The sequence below is a fragment of the Haliotis rubra genome, unplaced genomic scaffold, assembly GCF_003918875.1.
Source record: "Haliotis rubra isolate DU_JTF1 unplaced genomic scaffold, ASM391887v1 Scf833, whole genome shotgun sequence".
NCBI classification, from domain to species: domain Eukaryota; kingdom Metazoa; phylum Mollusca; class Gastropoda; order Lepetellida; family Haliotidae; genus Haliotis; species Haliotis rubra.
The window spans coordinates 134,634-160,018 of NW_025767561.1; the positions used below are offsets into that span (position 1 = coordinate 134,634).

Here is a 25,385-nt window from a genome sequence, read left to right on the forward strand (position 1 = left end):
AACCCTGATGAAGACTATAGAGGCTGCCTGATAAAGTCTGAATGAAGACTGCCTGTGTCTCTGCTGCCTTGTGGCCATGATACATCAACAGGGCAGCCCTCTGATAACATGCCATCTCTTGGGACTGTCATATCATCATTAGGGCACCTTTGTGTGTTGAACAGATACTGCTGCTCCCAAACATCCACTTCCCATCTACTGGGTGGGATGTGTGCCCCAGTACCTGTGTGTGACTGATGATGGTGGTACTGTAGGGGTCAGTGAAGGGGAGGGGACGGAGGGCTGTCACAGACATATATGGTCAGCACCTCAACCCTCCACTGCCAACAGACGCAGATCGTATGTGTACTACATCAGTTGATGACATATGTTTATAGTCCATAATTACAGAATCTTGTCCTCAAAAATACCTCAAAGAGCACAATATTTGTATACATGTATATGAAAGCACATTCTCTTTTGCTCAAAACAGTTCCACATATTCAAAAATGCAGGAAGTCTGCAGCTTGACTGTGTGTTTTTGGACATACATTAGATCCATCTTATCTCTATTCACGGTGTCCAAGCACGTCAAGTAAGTGACTGCATTAAGACCTACCACCTGGCCAGCTCATCAGACCCCTCCCTGACTGACAAACCAGACCTCTTGATCTTCAACATCTATTTACTACCTACTGAGATCCAATACTTATGTTGTGAGAGTGGTCAGTGGGTTACCATAGCAACAGAAGATGGTGACTGACAGTTTGGGTATGTTGTTGGCAGGGAAGATTCTACAAGACAGAGCACTTCCTGTGTGATGCTTGGTCTGGTGTTTACATTTCCGCTCCAGGCGTCTCTGACAGTCCCGATCTCTACAGACACAGGGACAGATACGCCATATGGCACATGCAGCAGACATGCTCTGGCCTGACACAAAGCTTTAGCTGCCATTATCAACTGTTGGGAACTTTGAAACATAACACTGACATGCACCAACTGTTTCTAACTTTTGTCACAAGGGAGAATTGTTCTCTTCTTTAGCAAGAACCTTGTAAATTAGAAAAACTTTATCACAAACACAGCTCAATTTATCAAAAGCATGTTCTTCTTAGGACAGAAATATAATAGTAATTTTTGTATTCATGAACTTATAGTCAGGGTTCCAGGCGCAAGTTTTGGCCATTGTGTATTTACTTACATGTCACCATTCAGTTTAGCTAGTGATAGTTTTCTTTTGGTAATCATATTTTAATTCTATTGGATTCTCCCCATTTTAAACCAATGACTGAACCTTTCTAAAACTTACTCTGCTTACAATTTGTATCTGTGCATCATTCACTAAGATGTCTCCATTCCATCATGACTGAAAGATGTATAAAGACAGGCATGCAAGCCCAAACAACAACATTGGGTAATTATTAATCATTCTTAATTTTTTTAATGCATTGTCCAAAGCTCTATATATTAGATTCATATGCACTGGTAGAGATGACCCAACAAACGACCTCCTTTAAAGTATAGCATGTACCAACAGTGGAAGGGTAAGTATAGCACAGGTTGTCACTGAGACTCTTCATGGGGTGAAACTGAGTTATCAACCCCCTGCAGGCAATTTGCATATGTTGATAGGGAAAGGTACACAGAGATAAGGCTGTTGACAGGAAGCAGCAATGTGCTCCAGTTGTCAATAACTGAGGCTTATGTCAACATCAGCTGGTTGGCCAGGAGATGATAGATGTGTGTGATGTAAATACCGGGGTGTGAATGCATGACAGATGTCTAAATGGCATTATGTAACCCCAAGTTTGATGTTAATGGCACTTTGCTGTTATTTCTTACTACAATAAAAAAATGTGTATAATAAAATTAGTTCTGTTTGCAGCATTAATGATATTTTCATATCTTGTCATTTTAAAATACGTAATTTTATGTAGAATGATATTTACATACTCAAGTGTATGTCTAAATCTAGTAAATTGTTTACAGACATTCCACATCTACATCAACACAGCAGTCGAGCAAGAGATACACAATATACTAGTAGCTGATAGTTGGCACAATTTCCACTGTTCTTTAATGCTATTAATGACAACTTCAGACATTCAAATCAGGAAATCACCAACGTTTTATACAAAAACACTGTCACGATTTCTTCAAAATATTTGGCAACAAACACCCTTACGTTTGTTTGGTCACTCAAGTGTATTTGTTAAAGGTAGACAAAGCCGGAAATGGTATTTGTGTTGTAAGTCAGTGACCACATTGTGTGCTCATTACAGTAATGACAGGTCTGCCTACCTATCAGACGTATACTTCCACCAGACACATAAATCTGCTTAAGTCCATCTGCATAACTCACCAAAACAAGTACAAGTGAATAATCTCAATGGAACTATTTCTAACTGAAAGTGTCCTGGTCACTACCTGTAGTGACACTACCCCACATCCCTGACACACCCCAAGATGACACTTCCCTCCACCCTGACACACCCCAAGATGACACTTCCCTCCACCCTGACACACCCCAAGATGACACTTCCCTCCACCCTGACACACCCCAAGATGACACTTCCCTCCACCCTGACACAGCCCAAGATGACACTTCCCTCCACCCTGACACAGCCCAAGATGACACTTCCCTCCACCCTGACACACCCCAAGATGACACTTCCCTCCACCCTGACACACCCAAAGATGACACTTCCCTCCACCCCCGACACACCCCTAGGTGACTCGACCTTCAACCTATGTCCAAGGTGACACTGTGTCACATTCATCCATGACAACTCCCATATGTCCAAGGTGTCATCATACAGCCCCTGTGACACCCCATGAGTCCAAAGAAAATTCTTTCACTTGTGTTCTCCTGCCTACATATCAGACTGTGTAAACTGATTATTACACTAATTCTTTGATCACGACAAACATTTGATTTCCTCTTGCTATATTTACACTTTGACCACACAATTGGGTTAAAACAGGAAGGATATAATCAAAGTGGATTTACCTGTCCTACCTGAAGGATGTATCCCCTGGCATAGTCCTCGTACGTCCAGCCGAAGCCATTGAGTACTTGCAGCACCTCGTCATGCTGGAGGACACTGAATAGACGGTCCAGAAGAATCTTCAGTCGAATTGGTGTTGCCTGAGCTCCATACAGCATCAGACTTGCGATGTCGAAAACAATGTTGGGTTGAACAACCTCCACCTGCATCCCGAGGTTGAATAAGTGTGCGTAGCCGAGCTTGTCAAGAGCTGAAATTGACAAAATACACCTTAGTCACTTGACATTAGTTTTAAACAACTTACACTGACATACCCCGAACATACAAATCAGTCACTTGGCAATAAACAGTTTTAAACACCAATATACCCCCAACAATGATGATATCATGACACCAAGAAATTCACTCAGCATAATGAGAATGTTTTGAAAACAACTAAGAAGAATAAGATGATATTGTGATTGACAAAATGCTGTGATGAATAAGCTTAGAAACAGAAACAGCATTTATCAGAATGGACACCTTGACTTGGTGAATGTCAAACATATGACCAGAGCAAGTATAAACCAAATCTGTTTGCATAATGGTAGATAATACATACACCGATGCCACTACGCAACAGTTGACTGTCAGTGGAGACCAAGAGAGTCCACTACATGCACTGTCCTACAAAACACAGTACATGTCCCAGGCAGGTGATTGTGTCACCAACTGTTGCTTCCTCTCACACAAAGAACTGGCAGCAGAATGACTGTCCTTGGCTGTGACAGGAACTAAGACAGAAACCAGAAGCTAAGTGGGCCTCCTACACAGTAGGAACATTGGAGGGGGTAGGGGACAGGCTGCATTGGGCAACAGGAGTGGGGGGTTGAGGGTGATTCCTGTTGAGGGGCAGCCCAGCTGGGGGGAAGAAGACAGCCGGAATGTCCTCCTCCAATCTGGAAGCATCCTCTGGTCATGTGACAGGCACATGGAGGGTGGAAGGTAGATCAGGTTTCAAGGCAACAGATAGTGGCAGGAACTGCTTCCAGGTCTTAAATTACATCAAGTTGCTAATGATTGGATTCCTAATCATCAATACTGAACTAGGTGCAGTATATGGTAAAATGGATAAGGTCTCTTAGACACTGCATAAGATACTGATGTTTACTCTTTTTCAATTATCTTCATATCAAAACATATGAGAAAACGGCAAAGGAAGTGAACATAAATTATTTCTGACAACACACACAGAAGGGGGTAGTGGGTACAGTACTGAAGAACAGGGTGGGGGTAATGTCACTGATGAGAGGTGGAAGTAGGATGACAGCACCAGCTGGAGGAGGGAGTGGAGCTGTCCTGTCCCCATCTGGCAGTGGTTAGTGCCTTTTCTGGTGTCAGGTGACACAAGATGGCACCCATACTTCAAAGACTTCCTGGCTGTCCCCAGACCTACCCATGGTGCAGACAGAGGTGAGCTTGATGCTCCATTACACAACCAGCATGTCCACAGAGCAGGCAGACTGGACAGAGGGCTGGAGAACCGTGTTGATGTTAGCACTGCTCCAGAGTCATCATCAACCTGGTTCATGTTGTCTAAGAAAACAGACAGCTTTGTTTTGTGACTACAGAGGACCAGAACCGAATACCCTCAAGGACACCTGGATTAATACACTTTGCTGGTGGAATTTGAAAAGCATTATAAACAACCACCACAACAACAGCACATATCAGATACAAGAATGTACACGAATGTCGATACCGCACATTAAGTAAAAAACTCTGTTTTATATGTTTCTAGAGTATTTGATTATTCTTAACTCTTTCAATCCGGAATGTAATGGTATGGATAATTTTTAAGTCAAGTTCAGAGTTAACAGAGTTAAGAAAGTTAACAGTTTTGACCAATGTTCAAAGTCAGATTAATTGAATGCAATCTAATACATTGAGAGGCTGAGCCTGCTTGAAGTAGAACATATTACCCTTCACTCTCCTCATCCCCTTCCCTCAATGCAGCTACATATCTCTCACATGATTTAAACTCATTAGTCAAACTCGGAAGAGCATCTCACAAACCATGCAAGACAAAATTCGGTTAATTCAGCTCGTTAAGATTTTGTCTCCTTTAAAACAAAATTTGTCCCAAACCAAACTGACTGTCCAATTGTGGGCCAAGCAAAGGAGATCACCTTGCACATGATTAAACCTAATTAGTGCTGCTCAGAGAAATCTTATGCAATGGTGACCAGCTCTAGTTCTCTAATTGTGTCCTCTGTGTTGGGAGACCAGAGTGCCATATCCCTTACACTGACCTCATCCTGGCCCCTGGTCAAGCCTGGCTTTGATGTGGTGTTGGTGATGGACAGGGGGTAACATGATCACTGGGAAGTCCAAGGACCATGGTCAAGACTGGTAACACTATTTCCAGAATGGTGGGGGCCCAACAGGGAAGGATGGCTGCAGATGTGGTATTGGTAGTACCAAATACTGGGGCTCTGGATAGGTGCGGCCAGCAGTAGAATGATGCCACCACTGACAGTTCCAGAAAGGAGGGAGTAGTTCATTGTACATGGAGGTACAGCGGGTCGACTCTTGGGAGTGGTAGATTGGGTTGAATGATCAGGTGATTAATGGCACACAAGAAAGCATTCTGTGGGAGCAGCAAATAAACAATAATGATGGTTGAAGTTTGACACTTCAAATTACTATCACAAACATCATAGTACTTTACACTGGTTGGAGGAGAAAAAACATATCTCTGCTCACCTTTAACATTCCATCACACCAAAAATGAATGTTTGAGATGTGACTTTTGTAGGATATGTCAAACTAAGAAATGAATACTGATCCAGGGGTATGAACCAGCACTGATATTACACTGCCATAACTACAACCCTCCTGTAGCCACCCAAACAAACCCTATCAACCCCATCTTTGTCTCCCTGTGCTCTATCCACACATGGCACACATGGATGTGGCGCCAGTGGGGCCTACTTTGCATGGCATGAATGGCCTCCCCTGCTTGGGCAGATTCAATTAAGTATGTGTTTCTGTGTTAGCCAGAGCATACCCTATGTCTGTTCACCCAACAGCTGAGTTATTGAATAAAGGCTGCACTAATTAGTGTTGGGTGACTGTGAGACAGTGGACATTGGAGCAGGAGGGAGAGGTCTTGCTGGACTGGTGCATGACTCACTCACACAGTCTGTATGGTCACACACATACAATTATCATCAACACATGCAGCATATTTCAGATTCTGAAAAACTTATCTTGGACAGCTATGCTACCTCAGTGGTTCATCAAGCAGCAGCTCCCAGCTGGGTAATCATATAGTCACAACATCATATCTATATATACCAACGTAGATCCCGTCTAATATCACAAACAACATTAAAAAGATCTACACTGTTCCATAATTTTAGAATATGTATGACCTATTTTGCATATCAATTATTATGAAATCACCTAAAAATGAAGGACATTCTGAATTAGCATAAGATACCAAAGATAAAAAAGAAATCCAGACTCAAAACTGCAGCTTTGCAAATTGGTTCTGTTTCTGATGAGTATATTTGATCATGCCCTTCTATCAACTTCTAGTCTGATAGTCACCCTGACTTGGCCATATTTGGGAAATGTCGTAATGTGAACTCAAATAAAGTACTGATACCAACACACAGCGCAGTGGACACCTCCTGTAAGGTCTCGTATCAATGCCCCACAAGAACAAAAGGATATATCGGTAGGCACATTTAAGAATACCCAAACTTGTTGAATACCCACTTGTTCTCCTTTGTATATTACTCTAATGTAACTGAATCTTAGCACAGACTGCTTAACCTGCTTAATATGATTATTCTGATTTGCCAACTTTTTTAAGTTGACTGTTAACTGGGTGTCGTGACTACTCTACTGTGTCTGTTGTGTCCCCCTCTCCCCACCCCCACCTTACTGGCTGCATCAGTGATGACACACTTCAAAGTGAGACCACCCCAATCAATACTTCTGTATTGTGTAAGCTTCTGTCATTATTTTCTTGTCAAAGAGACAGGCTTTGTCCTAATCCTGTCCCTGTGCTACGATGAAATGAACCATTCTACAAGATGAGGTGTTTAGCAATCACTTTAATGGCAAGACCATAGGTAATCAATGCCAATCATTGCACCCCAGAAATAATTCTGTATTTTTTTAATCTACTGGTAAGGGATATTCTTCCCTGAAACAGATGGTGTAGACATACAATAGTTATAACTTACAGAGGTCAATGCTTCCTCACCTTCCAGCAATATTAAGCCAACTCCATGTAAATACAAAATTAAGAAAACAAACTAATTTGACATTTATCATTCCCTTTTCCTCCCAAGGGGTGTGAATCTGAATGAACACTACATGTATCAATGAGTTGTAAGAAGAGATACCATTAACTGACCTGACTATGAGGGGCAGATGATCATGGATCATCACTGTGAGTTTGGGTAGGTAATAAGTACACTTTGTGTGTTAATAACTGTTTCCTTGAAAGAAAAAGGAATGGACAGATACTAGTACCATTGTTGACAATCTACCCAAACAGAGCAATGGAATTAATCACACTTACTAACTAATTATATATACTATGAAATATAGTTTTCTAATAAATCAATCCCTCTACCACCGAACAGTGTAAGCAGGCTGGTAACATCCGCCATACTGCTACAGAGTTCCCCCCCTTGAATCTCCCAGCCTGGCCACCAGTCTATTTCTAGCACACAAGACAGGCCTGCCCTGAGAAGAAGAGTCACACTATCTTGTCTTGTGGCAGCTGTGAGGGGGGAGTGTGGAAATGTCAGATATATACAGTTGTGGGGAAGGGAATATTCCTTGACATACCACCAAGTGTAGCATCATGTCTTGTACAGATGGGAGACTGGCCAAGCCATTTCACTGTTCGTTTCACTGACAAATAACATTAAGAATTTGCTCATGCAATTTTAGTTGTGCCACCAGAACTTGTGTTATTGTTTATATACTCTGGATAATATTAGCATCAGTAGCAGCAATAGCAGCAGTAGCAGCAGCAGTAGCAACCACAGCACTGCAATATTAAACTAGTGGACCTTGGTCTATCTTCAACTACAATGACTTTTTATGAACAAACTCGCCAGTGAATTTCATCTGAGTTGCAAGCTGCAAGTGTCTCTGTATGCCAAACACAGCATGGTAGTATGTTAGTAAGCCTGTGAGAGGTCATGGCTGCCACACATCCCCTGCCTGTTACACGCCACAGCACTACTTATGTCTGATTATGCGATCTGGCTTGACAGGTTATTTCAAATTTTCTCGGTTTTGCACCAGAATCAATATAATTAGTTATGCACATGAGTGTATATCTGTGGGATTACAGCCAGCTAGCAAACACAGATGACAGCTACCCTGTCTCCTGACTCCCAAACACCAGATTCATACAAAACTGAACACAGATTTCACAGCTTTTTTCTGTTTTCAGATATTTGTTAATGATGAGATATGGTGTCCCCTATAGCAAATGGCTGTTTTATTTGACATTTGTCTCATGCTATTTCATCTGTGAATGTACATAAAATATATTATAATCTACCAATGTTGTAACACATGAAACAGCTGGTCAGATCATAACAGTCCATATAACAGCTGTAAAATGACACAAGTTTTCTGTAGACTGTTCCAATGTTTAAGACATTTACAGATTGGTTTTCTATACCCTAAAAGAATACAATAAATGTTTAAATAGGATTTGTTTAATGAATTCACTTATGGATGTACTCCAGATGCTAACCAGGCCCTGATTTCTCGAAACAAACTTAAGTCTGAATTTTGACTTAAGTAAGAGTTTTTACTCAAATTTGAGAAAAAGCAGGAAAATGCATTTCCCAGAATGAACTGAAATCGATATTACTATCAAACATAGCTGACAATTTGAGTTGGGTAGATAGGCTACTTACGTTGTTTGGGCTTTTTTATTTTAAAAAATGCAGTTCTCTTAAAAAATCAGCTGTTTCAAATTATAAAACTCAGTTTGAAATTTGAGTAAAAACTTAAGTTTTTTCGAGAAATCGGGGCCAGATATCTGTCTCATTTCCATGTACAAAGCTGGTGCAAGCAAACAGGAACTGGTGCAACTTACTTTACTCTACACTTTATAAACATTAAACTTGATAATTCAACATGAGTGTATTTAAGGACAGTATATCTCTCATCCATGACATGCAGTATATCCGACACCTGGTGGTGGTCATCAAGAGATGGGCTCTAGTGTGCCATGGTCTGCACTTTGGTCATCATGGAAACAATTTGACAAAGTCAGCCCCAATATTCTACACATGACACAAGTTTGTTCAAATATTGTCAGCATTCATAATTATATCGCTCTTTCAGTGCAATCTGCTGATACAGTCAAAACCTTGAAAACCTTGTCCAAAAATCTATTTAAGAAACTACAGAAGAAACCCTGATGAATGTGATGATAGTGAAAACAAAGGGATGAGAAACCATTGTCAAACACTAAGACAATCTGCCAGGAAATGATTGTGGACAGTGCTGGAATTGGTCATAGATGAACTGCAAGATAAAGATGGATTATGCTACTTAACGTCACATAAATAGCTGCTTCAACTGTGTTTAGTAACGCTATGTGCATTTACGATGTGTTGAACATTCTTTGATTGGTATAATTATGTCAAAACTAGAGACAGTGAATCTCAACACTGTAAATGGAACATACCCAGAATTGTTGCTTAAACAAGACCAGAAGTCCTCTGAGAGATTCAAAGTCTTCAAAACACAGGATAAGATGACTCAAAAACATCTGATAACCAGCGCTAAACATTGTATTTTGTAACCTAATCTCTAAACACACGTTCCTCTAATCCTACGATCATGCTGAGAATTTGTGTTTTTTTCTGTCCCAGCTTCCGCTTGTAGGTATTACATGAAGCAGATGACAAAGGATTGCTGGGACTGTGTGACCATGATAGCAGCTCTGATCGCAGAAGAATCTTCAACAACTATGTTATTACTGTGTGGTTGCTTTTATCAAACAAAGCAAACAAGCACATGACAAAAACAAGGAGCAGTGACTGGCCAGGAATGTATGGCAGAGAGACATTACAGTAGATAACACCCAGGCGACCAGACCATGTGCTTGCTGGCACATCCATGAAATGTCACATCAGTCCTACCTCCTGCCTAGAGCACCTGACTCCGCCCCCCTCCCCCCCATAATCACCACACAGGAATACATCCTATCTGCATGGGAAAACGCCCACTCTCACCATGGGAATACACCCTTACTGCATAGCAATACACCCACTCTCACAATGGGAATACACCTTACTTAGCAATGCATAGCAATACACCCACTGCTCTCACCACTCTCACCATGGAATACAATAATACACCCCCTTACCATGGGAATACACCCTTACTGCATAGCAATACACCCACTCTCACCATGGGAATACACCCTTTCTGCATAGCAATACACCCACTCTCACAATGGGAATACACCCTTACTGCATAGCAATACACCCACTCTCACAATGGGAATACACCCTTACTGCACACCCACTCTCACCATGGAATACACCGTTTTTGCATAGCAATACACTAACTCTCACCATGGGAATACACCCTTACTGCATAGCAATACACCCACTCTCACCATGGGAATACACCCTTACTGCATAGCAATACACCCACTCTCACCATGGGAATACACCCTTACTGCATAGCAATACACCCACTCTCACCATGGGAATACACCCTTACTGCATAGCAATACTGCATAGCAAGCAATACACCCACTCTCACCATGGGAATACACCCTTACTGCATAGCAATACACCCACTCTCACCATAGGAATACACCCTTACTGCATAGCAATACACCCACTCTCACCATAGGAATACACCCTTACTGCATAGCAATACACCCACTCTCACCATGGGAATACACCCTTACTGCATAGCAATAGACCCTCTCTTCACAGGAATACACCATCTCTGTACAGAAATATACACTCTGCATAGGAATACACCAAGCCTCTCCCTAGGTAGACACCCTCCAGCATGGGAATACATCTCCCCTGTTCGCTGGAATCCTCCCGCTCCACACAGGCAAATACATGCACTTTTCCCAGCCCTCACAAAAACATTTGAATGCTCATGACAAGAAAAATGAGTAGAAAGAAAAACTATATAAAAGGGCGTCCCACAAAGTCCTGCTACTTGACAAAGCCTCCATATGAGGACGTCCCACAAAGTCCTACTACTCGACAATACCTCCATATGAGGACGTCCCACAAAGTCCTACTACTTGACAATACCTCCATATGAGGACGTCCCACAAAGTCCTACTACTCGACAATACCTCCATATGAGGATGTCCCACAAAGTCCTACTACTTGACAATACCTCCATATGAGGACGTCCCACAAAGTCCTACTACTTGACAATACCTCCATATGAGGACGTCCCACAAAGTCCTACTACTTGACAATACCTCCATATGAGGACGTCCCACAAAGTCCTACTACTTGACAATACCTCCATATGAGGACGTCCCACAAAGTCCTACTACTTGACAATACCTCTATATGAGGACGTCCCACAAAGTCCTACTGCTCGACAATACCTCCATATGAGGATGTCCCACAAAGTCCTACTACTTGACAATACTTCCATATGAGGACGTCCCACAAAGTCCTACTACTTGACAATACCTCCATATGAGGACGTCCCACAAAGTCCTACTACTCGACAATACCTCCATATGAGGATGTCCCACAAAGTCCTACTACTTGACAATACCTCCATATGAGGACGTCCCACAAAGTCCTACTACTTGACAATACCTCCATATGAGGACGTCCCACAAAGTCCTACTACTCGACAATACCTCCATATGAGGATGTCCCACAAAGTCCTACTACTTGACAATACCTCCATATGAGGACGTCCCACAAAGTCCTACTACTTGACAATACCTCCATATGAGGACGTCCCACAAAGTCCTACTACTCGACAATACCTCCATATGAGGATGTCCCACAAAGTCCTACTACTTGACAAAGCCTCCATATGAGGACGTCCCACAAAGTCCTACTACTCGACAATACCTCCACAAAAGGACGTCCCACAAAGTCCTACTACTTGAAAAAATCTCCACAAGAGGATGCCCCACAAAGTCCTACCCAACAATACCTCTGTCAGACGACATACCACAAATTCCTACTACCTAAAAATATCTCCTCTGGAGGATGTCCCACAAAGTCCTACTACTTGACAAAATCTCCACAAGAGGACGTCCCACAAAGTCCTACCCAACAATACCCCTATCAGAGGACGTCCCACAATTCCTATTACCTAAGAATACCTCCAAGAGAGGACATGCCACAAAGTCCTACTACTTGACAAAACCTCCACAAGAAGATGCTTTAGGACGCAGGGGCTTCACCAGCAGTAGTGCCAAGAGATTATATACTATATTCAAAACCAAAGGCAGGGGACATTAAGTATTGATAAATTACCACATATTTCCAAGCTTGTTTGACACAATGTAAAATTCTGAAATACGCTAATATTTGTCTGTTTCTGTCAACCATTGCCACATGATTTGAGTGGAGCGACTTATTGGTGTGATCAGCACCTTATTCCTGCTCCCTGCAGAGATTGTGAGTGACACGAACACGACACACTGACAAGGTGTTCCTGTCATGACACTCACGTCACATAGTGTAGGCATTTGTAATACAATTACACAGTCATATAGCACTGGGCAAGATGGGGATCCCTCACACCTCTAGCATGTAGTATGCATGTCACATGCATTCTTTATCTGGAAATTGTGATTTACTGTTTTATTATCACTTTCATTTCATATGATACAATGAACATACATGTTCAGAGGGGCCAAGCCACAACTTGGGTTTATATTATTGACCTGTTTGATAGTTTTATGACAAATGTTATCAAATTATAAATTTTCAAAACATTAAAGAACCAAGTATGGGATTCTTTTATACACAAAAAATGTTCCATTCTATCAGTGTTGTGCGCTGATGTTCTGTGGTTATCAGTTTGGTGAAGATCCTACAGATGGTGTATAATCCAATATCTTCACCCTTATCTATGTAAAGTAGTGTTTACCTCATCCAGTATTGTACAAACACCCCTAGCTGATCTCCCTGAACTATACTGTTTGGACAGTGGTTAGGTACAAAGTGTCTGTAGAGGTGTGAAATCACAAATTATTGTGTTAATACCTCCATCCGACTGCTGGCCGTATGCCCTCAGATGTAGCCAGTAATGATTATTGACACTAATTGTATAACTTGGTGCATTCCACATATTCTCCCTATCAGCTCGCACCCATTTACTTTCCGTCCTCACTAGCCTGACAAAGTCAGCGAAGTAGTTGGAACCATTGTCATAGCAAGAACATGCATAGCAGACTGTGAACTCCATTTCTAACCATGCTGAGTGATGTATGTGGGGTGGGTCGGCAGGACACAGAATACCTGTCCGTGAGGATACATGTGGCCTGCAACCCTCCCTAACCCTGTTCCTACCAAATGGCAGCAGCCACATCCAGGCTGGCACAGCTGTTGGCTGAATGGTATCGCTGTGCTGCTGTTGATGACGAAGATGGCAAAGTTTACTGCGATGTTGTCCCGGGCAGCACATCCCCTTTTTGTGAGATTAATTGGGTGAACTAAGTTTTGCTCTGACTTGGCTCGTGTGTGTGTGAAGAGGAGACTATATTTGGACCATGGCTTTGACGTTTTTACAGAACAAAAAGACAGTACAGAAATATAGAGTTACTTCTACCTTGAAGAAATTGGGAATACAGTGAAGACCAAAAACCTTTGTCAGCTACTCCTTTTTCTGCTATCTCTTCAAACGTACATAATTCAAATGCAAAGACATCGCAAAACTCTTTGCTGGATTGGGATCTGTTCAAGCAGCAATTCCATTTTTCTTTGAAGATCGTGAAATATCATGTCAATCTTTTCACGATGAACCAACACCCATGAAATTGTTACGAGCTATTTCGCACATATGCAGAAATAATCATGTATTGCAAATTACATTTGCTGACACAAGTCTCACTTGACTGGTGATTGTTGATTCTCCTTCAGATACAGCTCAATCCATGTTGAAGCAGAGAGATACATGATATGCCTTTTGATACATATAATTCTCTTTCTTAAAAAAAATTCAACCCAGAGTGTCGCCAAATCTGCACTAGGGATCAAAGCCTATGTATGTAAAGTATCTATGGATGTGTTGGTGAAAGTGTACAGGCCCAGGATGATAACAGATATGAAGAGTAATTTATTAGACCTCCTGTCGCTAGCAGCAGCTGAGACAAGCATTCCATTGATAAATCTGCATCTTGCTGGAAGTTTGCTTAAATATTCTGATATGGGCATGTGTATATAGGTGCTGGGTTCCAGTAGAGTTCTGACCTGAGGCACCATGTGACCAACATGTAGAGGGTGGACAGATCAAGCGAATTAAGTTGGTGCATTGTTTACAGTGAATCACAAGCCTCCATCAACGGCTACAATATACCACTCTTGTGTCACACTCCAAGCCCTCCTCCCAGGTTATTATCAACATCAAAGATATGGCCCAAATCACTGCATATTTCGTGCACTTCCTTAGATGATGACGTTGATCATGTTGATGCCGGAACTGGCTGGCAATATAATGAACTATCCTTATCTGTGTGAGATGTGGGACAGGGCAAAGTGAGTACATGAGCCCCTGCTGTCACAGTTGGCTGTAACTCTGTCATCTGTGGGTGGACCCAGAGGGAGGAGACCCCTATACATGATATCCAATGGCTTCACTGGTTACATTATACACCCAACTTGAACTTTTGCAATAGTTCAAATAGACACACCTCACAATGAGAACTTTGTCCTTTGTTTTAAACTTTCTTTCTTCAATCATTCATATTTCCTCATGCAGATGAATTACATACATATTTGTCTTCTTCCAGGAACATGAATTCAAAATATGTTTGAAAAAACACAAAAAGTACTTCATGTAACACCTTTGATATTTCACATCAGTAGAGATTTTTTTCCCCGATATTCAAACTTTGTCTATTCTGAAACTGGTGAACAAAGTGAGATCTGTCATTCCTGACATGAGATGGTCTATGGAGGAACCAGGAGAGCCTGTTAAGCAAGATTTAAGTGATGAGACGCTGCAGAAAAAGGAAGAGCATCTGAAGAAGACAAAAAATGTGAAGATATACACCAGCCAACCATCCAGCAGTGAAGACTGCTTCTTGCCACCAGCTACTGGAGTAGAGGTTACACTCAGTTGATGTCATCCAACTCACTACCACGCTTCCGCTATCAATCATGTTTAAAATAAACCTGTTCCCAACTCCACTGAAAAAGAATGTCATATTAGGACTGTGGAATCTCAGCCTGGTGGCTGGAGATGTGGAAACACTTGTTTCCAGTAGTGTAAGCAACAGATCCACTGGTTTCTGACCACTGATGCCCACCAAGTTGATCCCCTTCCCTCCCCATGACTGGTGGGATCCACATGCCGGGCCATGGAGAGACATGTTTTACCCTTACAATCTCCGGTCTACACTTTTGTTTATCAGGGTAAAATCAATAGATAGATATCTCATAGATGGGATGGATAGATAAGTCACCAACATGGATGAAACCTATCATGTTTATGTCACTCAGTAATTTTTCTTAGAATTTGATGATGAAAGAGTTGTGTTTATTTGTAATAGGAGATATGTGTTGATATGTTGTTTATCACTCCTGGGTAAACAGTTACCTGAGCTGACAGATTTCCTGGCTGAGATCAGCAACAAGTGTATCTAGGAGGAATGCAGCAGGACATTCAGGGACATATCTCCTCCTTCTCCTGGCTGAGATCACCAACAAGTGTATCTAGGAGGAATGCAGCAGGACATTCAGGGACATATCTCCTCCTTCTCCTGGCTCCTCCTTCTCCTGGCTGAGATCACCAACAAGTGTATCTAGGAGGAATGCAGCAGGACATTCAGGGACATATCTCCTCCTTCTCCTGGCTGAGATCACCAACAAGTGTATCTAGGAGGAATGCAGCAGGACATTCAGGGACATATCTCCTCCTCTTCCTGGCTGAGATCACCAACAAGTGTATCTAGGAGGAATGCAGCAGGACATTCAGGGACATATCTCCTCCTTCTCCTGGCTGAGATCACCAACAAGTGTATCTAGGAGGAATGCAGCAGGACATTCAGGGACATATCTCTCCTCCTCTCCTGGCTGAGATCACCAACAAGTGTATCTAGGAGGAATGCAGCAGGACATTCAGGGACATATCTCCTCCTTCTCCTGGCTGAGATCACCAACAAGTGTATCTAGGAGGAATGCAGCAGGACATTCAGGGACATATCTCCTCCTTCTCCTGGCTGAGATCACCAACAAGTGTATCTAGGAGGAATGCAGCAGGACATTCAGGGACATATCTCCTCCTTCTCCTGGCTGAGATCACCAACAAGTGTATCTAGGAGGAATGCAGCAGGACATTCAGGGACATATCTCCTCCTTCTCCTGGCTGAGATCACCAACAAGTGTATCTAGGAGGAATGCAGCAGGACATTCAGGGACATATCTCCTCCTCTCTCCTGGCTGAGATCACCAACAAGTGTATCTAGGAGGAATGCAGCAGGACATTCAGGGACATATCTCTCCTTCCTCCTTCTCCTGGCTGAGATCACCAACAAGTGTATCTAGGAGGAATGCAGCAGGACATTCAGGGACATATCTCCTCCTTCTCCTGGCTCCTCCTTCTCCTGGCTGAGATCAGCAACAAGTGTATCTAGGAGGAATGCAGCAGGACATTCAGGGACATATCTCTCCTTCTCCTCTCCTTCTCCTGGCTGAGATCAGCAACAAGTGTATCTAGGAGGAATGCAGCAGGACATTCAGGGACATATCTCCTCCTTCTCCTGGCTGAGATCAGCAACAAGTGTATCTAGGAGGAATGCAGCAGGACATTCAGGGACATATCTCCTCCTTCTCCTGGCTCCTCCTTCTCCTGGCTGAGATCAGCAACAAGTGTATCTAGGAGGAATGCAGCAGGACATTCAGGGACATATCTCCTCCTTCTCCTGGCTCCTCCTTCTCCTGGCTGAGATCAGCAACAAGTGTATCTAGGAGGAATGCAGCAGGACATTCAGGGACATATCTCCTCCTTCTCCTGGCTGAGATCACCAACAAGTGTATCTAGGAGGAATGCAGCAGGGGACACTTCTCCTGGCTGAGGTATCTAGGAGGAATGCAGCAGGACATTCAGGGACATATCTCCTCCTTCTCCTGGCTGTGTATCTAGGAGGAATGCAGCAGGACATTCAGGGACATATCTCCTCCTTCTCCTGGCTGAGATCAGCAACAAGTGTATCTAGGAGGAATGCAGCAGGACATTCAGGGACATATCTCCTCCTTCTCCTGGCTGAGATCAGCAACAAGTGTATCTATGGACATTCAGGAATGGCAGCAGGACATTCAGGGACATTCAGGGCATATCTCCTCCTTCTCCTGGCTGAGATCACCAACAAGTGTATCTAGGAGGAATGCAGCAGGACATTCAGGGACATATCTTCTCCTTCTCCTGGCTCCTCCTTCTCCTGGCTGAGATCACCAACAAGTGTATCTAGGAATGCAGAATGCAGCAGGACATTCTGGGGATCACCAACAATGTATCTAGGAGGAATGCAGCAGGACATTCTGGACATATCTCCTCCTTCTCCTGGCTGAGATCACCAACAAGTGTATCTAGGAGGAATGCAGCAGGACATTCAGGGACATATCTCCTCCTTCTCCTGGCTGAGATCACCAACAAGTGTATCTAGGAGGAATGCAGCAGGACATTCAGGGACATATCTCCTCCTCCTGGCTGAGATCACCAACAAGTGTATCTAGGAGGAATGCAGCAGGACATTCAGGGACATATCTCCTCCTTCTCCTGGCTGAGATCACCAACAAGTGTATCTAGGAGGAATGCAGCAGGACATTCAGGGACATATCTCCTCCTTCTCCTGGCTGAGATCACCAACAAGTGTATCTAGGAGGAATGCAGCAGGACATTCAGGGACATATCTCCTCCTCTTCCTGGCTGAGATCACCAACAAGTGTATCTAGGAGGAATGCAGCAGGACATTCAGGGACATATCTCCTCCTTCTCCTGGCTGAGATCACCAACAAGTGTATCTAGGAGGAATGCAGCAGGACATTCAGGGACATATCTCCTCCTCTTCCTGGCTGAGATCACCAACAAGTGTATCTAGGAGGAATGCAGCAGGACATTCAGGGACATATCTCCTCCTCTTCCTGGCTGAGATCACCAACAAGTGTATCTAGGAGGAATGCAGCAGGACATTCAGGGACATATCTCCTCCTTCTCCTGGCTGAGATCACCAACAAGTGTATCTAGGAGGAATGCAGCAGGACATTCAGGGACATATCTCCTCCTCTTCCTGGCTGAGATCACCAACAAGTGTATCTAGGAGGAATGCAGCAGGACATTCAGGGACATATCTCCTCCTTCTCCTGGCTGAGATCACCAACAAGTGTATCTAGGAGGAATGCAGCAGGACATTCAGGGACATATCTCCTCCTTCTCCTGGCTGAGATCACCAACAAGTGTATCTAGGAGGAATGCAGCAGGACATTCAGGGACATATCACCTTCCTCATCTTCTTTCATCAAGTTAAACTTACAAAAGATAGAGGATGAAATCTAATGCAATATAACTCTGAAACCTAAATTTTCCATGAAATATCATCATTTTATAAACTAAATTAGTTCCTCTTCTGAGCAGTAGTGTTTAGAATGACATTTATTAGACACACACTTCGTGTGTGAGGAGCTCAACCTGAACAGTTTTGGCCAAGTAGGTCTGGCATCTCAGGTAGGGTTTGAATGAAGGATGTATATTTGTGTCTAACACCACTGGTTGACGGCAGGTCATCCCTTTCTAACCTCTCTCAGCAGACAGTATGAGGAATGTGAGAAAGTAAGCTTGAGACCTGGTAATTACCAGCCCTGCCTCCCCCTAGCCCTGGAGGTGGGCCGGTCCGTGCCGGGCGGTGTCAGGTGTGGGAGAGAAGGTGATCTAGTGTGTGTACATGCAGAATTTATACAGCTATATTGCTGAGATATTCCACTGAGGTATAAAACACTGCCTGGCGTGGAGTGGGGCTGTCGGTAGTGGCATGTGATCGAATGAGTGGGGAGACAGGGGGAGAGGCTTGACTTGCTGTTAGGTGTTCAGTAGTCACGCTGAAAAAAAATAAATTAACTTGGAACCTCCATAGACATACTTTTGATATAGCACTAAAATCAACTGGTCATGTGGGGTTTTTTTAGACAGGGATAGAATAACAAAAAATAGTTTCTGGATTCATGTATTGTTGACACCTCCTGCAAATTGACTTTTGAAGGAGTTGAGGTTAGAAACAGACCTTTTCAATATAATAGGATACAGTTAGGTTCATAGTTGACTAGACCCATTTATTTTCAACGTTGTCTTAGAAAAGAACAGTTTGTAAAGAGGTTTCTTGAAAAGACGTGTGTACATGATATTGAAATATATAGAAGTGGTAGCATTGTCTAGCAGTGATATTGGACACCACCAGAGGCATCTCAGCAGTGGGTAAAGGTTGACAAGTGAAGGAGGTGAACACAGCACATGCTGTTGGCCTCCCCTTGATCCACCCAACAGCTGCAGCTGGGTGCCTATCTCCAGAATGGGTCTCCTGTAGGTAAATCCTCCCTTTAATTACCCCAAGCTGACGGATGGGGGACAGACTGTGAGGACCAGTTGCAAGCCATTACCCATCTCCTTTGAACCCTGCATAACACTGAACCTGAGACCAGCAGCTGTCCGGGACATCACCCTTCACCAAAACTGGACGCCTGACTTTTGGTCATTTCTGACTGGATGAAGGACTCCAGCACTTCATGTGATGACATTATGACATATCAACGCTGTCAGTTTAACTTTGAAGTGCCATTTGCTAACATCATTTTATTGCAGTGGTGTGATAATTGAAATTACAGGGACATCCACGCCGTAAGTTATCTAGCATCCCATTTCCATAATGACTCAGTACATGAACTGAACTACATATAGTGGTAAGGGATCACATTCAATATGTTTTTCCTACAAGTGGAAGACAGTTTAAGTTTCAAACACTGCAGCATGAAGACAAAGTTCAATGCTGACATTCCTAAGCAGCAATGAAGCAGTACCCAATCTGACATTGGAGCTTCCAGCACCTTGTGTGTACTCTACTCTGGTCCAACTTGCCTTCAGGACCACAGGTCAAAAAGAGGGGAGATTAGAATATCACCTTGCATGTTTGGGCCTGCTGTGTATCTGTTTGGATCACTGACTAGATACCTGCAGACTCTCAGACTTACAAGCATGGCAGTGGTGCATGTTTTCCTAGCAACACTCATCACATGCTAAATCTTGTTGAATTATGCTTAGTACAGCACAACGACTGGTAAGTGAACAATCAGTTTGACAGGTCTTTACTTTAATGGCTTTAGTATTCCTGAGTAAATGTGAAATTTGGAAGAAACTGTTGGAACCACAGCTGTCATTAATGTCTGGAGGGGCCTCCACTTGAGGGCCAACTGGTGGTAGAAGCAGACAGAAGCACCAATGTTCAACATACTGTCCAAGATGTTGAAATGATAACAACAGAAGCAGTGAGATCATGTGATTGGTACTATGTTTACACAACAGAATTGCTAACTACATGTCAATCTCAAAAAGAAATAAAATTAAACCTGTTCTGGAAGACAGTATCTGATTCCTTTAGTCAATTACTGTTTGCCTGGTGATGGCCAACACAGTTAACTGACATGGGTCACATTCCCGTGATTAATTTCCTATTGTGACAAAAAAAGGTAAAAAACAGCCATGACAAAAATGAATTACATTTCATTCAATACGCAGAGGGAAAATTGTTTAGCTTTTTACAATGTTCAATTTCCTGAAATATTCCCAAAAAGGCCATCTTTCTCTTTTGACAAGACAAAGAAAAGTATAGAATTTAGAAGTGTCACATGTTAAAACAAGGAAAGTTCACACTTGTGGAAGTGGTTCCAACAAGTAAACCTGGAGCGATAGAGCTATGTGCTTGTTGCTGAAACGGTCACAGACATGGCATGCATGCAAGGGAGTCCACACAAGCTATCCCCCTACCATCAGCATGGTTATCAAGTGAGAAGTATCTCCCCATATGCTGCCCTGATGTCCGACAAGGAGTAACAATGGTATGCAGCTGGTAAATGTCACAGTACTTTCAATATTGTTGTAAACAGGACAAGACTAGGAGCAATACCAGCAAGTTTGACAATTCAAATACCATCTTGTTGGCCTACCAACACAGTGTTTATACCCATTTAGCAGTTAATAATTACCCGTAGCACACACAAATGTCCCTGTCAGTTTCACAAATAACATCGTAGTCGTATACTGGAAACGGCTCGAACAGATATTACAAGAAGCAATTACTTGTACTGAATATTTTGTTATGTACTACCCCTAAATTTTCCAAATGCTTACTGCAAATCATTGTCAAATTATTGATCACTTTTTACAAAACTTCTGAACATCAGAAAGTTATTACAAGATGGTCTGACTAGAAGATTATGTAACTGAACTTGACCCTTGGCCTTGCGCAGATGAAAACAGTCATGGGACCACTCACTATCAGCACAATTGCTTCAGCAAACTACTTGCTATGAGGCTCTTGGGAATATCGAGCATACGAGATATGACACTATGTTGCTCTGTCCATATATGGCCACTTGTTGACTTGTCAATTTCTATAAACTAATAAAATGAAATAAAGGTCACTTAAATAATCTTGTGTGTTAACACAGTACTAGTTGAATATGACCAAAGCACAGTTAGGGACAACACGCTGATATTGATTCCAGCACCCACTGGAGTCACATGGGACAAATTACTGTCCTTTTTCAACAAATTGTTGTAATACACCGTCAGTAGACTGATGTAATTTGCAAAATTCTTGATTTTGATATTGCAGAAGCTCTCCTTGACATATGACAATAGTGCACATCATTGGTCTCTGTCTGAAACGCCATATCATCTGGTGGTTGTATATTGTCCAGCAGGACGTACCCACCAGCCTCGCTGTGGCAGATGAATCATGATGTCACTGAATGTCAAGACATACATGACTAACGCCTACTTAGAGAGATATGAAGACAAAAAAACATGCTTGGTTGGCTTTATGACAGGGGGAATCAAGACTTCTCACAAAGTGACTGTCTTCAATATTCAAATAGAGCCTCACATCCCGTCCTTATCAAATTAACATCAGTATGATACAAAATGCCATGCGACCAAATGAGCGAGATGTCCCATCATCCAATGAGCATCTATTACATGCCTCATGTCATTATTACTAGCGTGTTAAGTCGGGCGAATAGCTCGACCAAAACCACAGACACTGGGGACCACGTCCCCCACCATCTCTATCTTCAGTATTGATCTGGGATCAGTGTGAGTGAACGAGTCAACCAAGGCTCCGTTTGGGGGAGAGAGAGTCACCCCGTCTCAGTGCTTGGAGGGCTAATGATGCAGCGACAATCGCTGTCCTCGTCTTGGCTACTGAGGAAACATTCAAAAGACCTTGCATAATGATGGCAACACTGGACCACAACCGCTAGAAGACACATCATCACGCAGCTCCTTCAAATTTCAATGGGGTCCCTGCTGATTGCATCGCTGTCTCACTGCTGTGGTGCCTAATGGTGCAGTCTAAATTGCTGTCCCAATGTTTAGTAATTGGTAAATGCTCAAAAGACCTGCAGTAATGGTGGCAGCAGAGGTCCAGGCGCACTTAGAGTCACATGGATACTGCAGCCATCAAGTCCATCTCAATGTACCTATTGCTGCACAGCTAACTGTCACACATGGCCTATACTTCAGGAGTTCATCATCTCTGCTAAGAAATGTGCAAGTGTAAATTGGACTTGGTTTCAAGGAGAGGTACAGACTCAGAGAGCTGTCAGACATAAATCCTCGTCTTTGCCTCCTTGGATCCCAGCACACAGACATAATAATGTAGAAACAATAACACCAGCCCTACATGACTGGACATCAAACACACAATCACACTTCTACAAAAACAATTTGGTTCTTTAATTCCCAACCACAATGCTTTGAAATAGAAACGTGTTTAGATCCCCGTGTATTCTGAATGTGTGGAGCAGCAGTGCTGCTTCACAACTTATGAACACAGTGCAGAAGATTGAACCCTATAATCTGAACTCTACAACACCTTATGATAATCCACAACAATATCTCTACATAAGACACTCAACACGTCTTCATTCTGTTGAGCAGGTTGTCAAAAAACCCAGTCACTTCCAATTACAAAGAAATTGCCATTCAGGAAAAAGTTTGTAAAGGACCTGTAAGACATATTTGATTTGTCCTGTTTTCCCTACAACCAAAGAAAGAATGTGTGAAATAATGAAAAGTACCTTGCCTGTGGTCAGGACATGAAGCCAATTCATTACATCTACCTGCTGACTGCCTTCATGCACGGCAACATTGACATCACATCTGCATAGGCCTGCAGCCGCATCGACAGCCTACCCCAGCAACTGTTGTCCCCTGTGACTAACATAATTATATTTCAGGACTGCGGGTGTTTTGTCTCTGTGTCCAACAGCAAAGAAATAAGCCTTCCTTTTTTTGTAATCCATTGTCCATCAATAATTAAGCAATGTTATTTGAAAAAAGAGAAGTTTGTCGACTGGGCGTCAGCCTGGAAGGTCTCGTGACTTAGGATTTAATTATCACGTTTGTGGGACTGGACATACAGATGGGCCTAACTTGATGCCATCTCATGTAATGATGCTCACTTGCAACTGTCTCATTAAACTGACTACAATGTGTGTTATGCAGAGGTGACACCATATGAAAGGAAGAACTTCCATGTGGCTGCTTCAGCCAACACAGTAAAGTTGCCATACTTGGAACTGTAGTGCCAAAATGTTATTAGTACTTTTTGTGTAATTACTTAGTGGAGGGGAGTACCACTCCAGGCTTTAATTTACATCATGACAACTTTCCTTCACAGATGACCCTACCTGCTGTTAGTGACACTGTAAATGTTTATATACATCTTGTGTAGCTGTGGCACACAAAATACAGAGATTGGTCTCAAAAGATCTTGAGATCAACTGTTAACTAGTTTTTAAATGAGGAGATTTTAAGATCTTATGTGCGGTATTCCTGTTTTGAGTTTTGATGGAAGACCTCATAGGAGGTAGCAATGTTGAGTGTTGAAGGAGGTCTACAGATTGGAAGTGGGTATTCATGGTTGAGTTGTAAAGTGTCTTCAGTTCTAATGTAGGATAGCCCGCAATACAAAAATCTAGTGACAATACCTAAGTTGGACAGACAATTCAAAGACGTTCTTCCGAAAGCAGAATGCTGAAGTTAGGTTCTGGTAGGTATTGATGATACCAATGAACAAGAATTACATGTTAGGGACGAGTTTAGAATTGCTGCTTTCTCTTCTTTCATTGATCTCAACACATTAACTGTTGAAAATGAGACTCATGTAGATAGTGTTGAAACTCGACTCCTCCCTAACCAATGGTGGCTGTTTTTCCTGTCTTCCACCCCTCAACAGTTGCACACCTATGATAAGCCATGAGGGGAATGCCCTCCGTTACAACACTGGTGAGAGAGAGATGTGCCTCCTCCTCCTCCACATCTCACCGTCACTGCTATCTCTGTCCTGGGAAGTCATAAGGGAAAGCCATCTGTTTGCTGGGGACTATTTTTGGCTACCAGGGAATGGGGGCACTTAATAGAAAGAAAATTACAATTTTTTTTTAAACTTAGAAAGCAAGGAACCAGATGTCCTAAAATCAGAGAAGCTGTGGCTGGAATTTGAAAGTTTTAATAAGATGAGAAAACAGTTGAGGCAAACAACGTGTCCTATGGTTATGACAAAGCATTTGCTGACTTCTGGAGAAAAACTGTCTCAGTGTGAAAACAGATCATCAGCATAATCCATAAAATGGCTTATCACCAGAACTACCTCAATCTCTGCCTTTTCAGCATCAACGGTGGTCCAGTGATACCAGACTTTGTCATACTTTGTGTGTGTGTGTTTTGGGGGGGGGGGGGGCTGAGTTAGAAATAGCAAACAATGATTAAAAGAACATTCCTTAAAGGAATATTACAATTTCAAATACAAGGCCTAAGCTCTTTCAAATCTTGCAAAGTGTGGGCTGATATTTGTAATTACTGGCTGAATATCCAGGCTGATCAGGAAATAGCGTGTTAATTCCCGCATCCCCA

General features: G+C 42.6%; 1 protein-coding gene across 1 annotated transcript in view; it reads right to left on the reverse strand.

The window, feature by feature from the left end:
• The window catches only part of LOC124262370 (zinc finger protein basonuclin-1-like), a 70,336-nt gene that overhangs the window by 12,352 nt on the left and 32,599 nt on the right, over positions 1-25,385 (reverse strand). Inside the window, 1 exon segment of the mRNA XM_046696854.1 lies at positions 2,999-3,237. Coding sequence (XP_046552810.1) covers positions 2,999-3,237 — 239 coding nt within the window.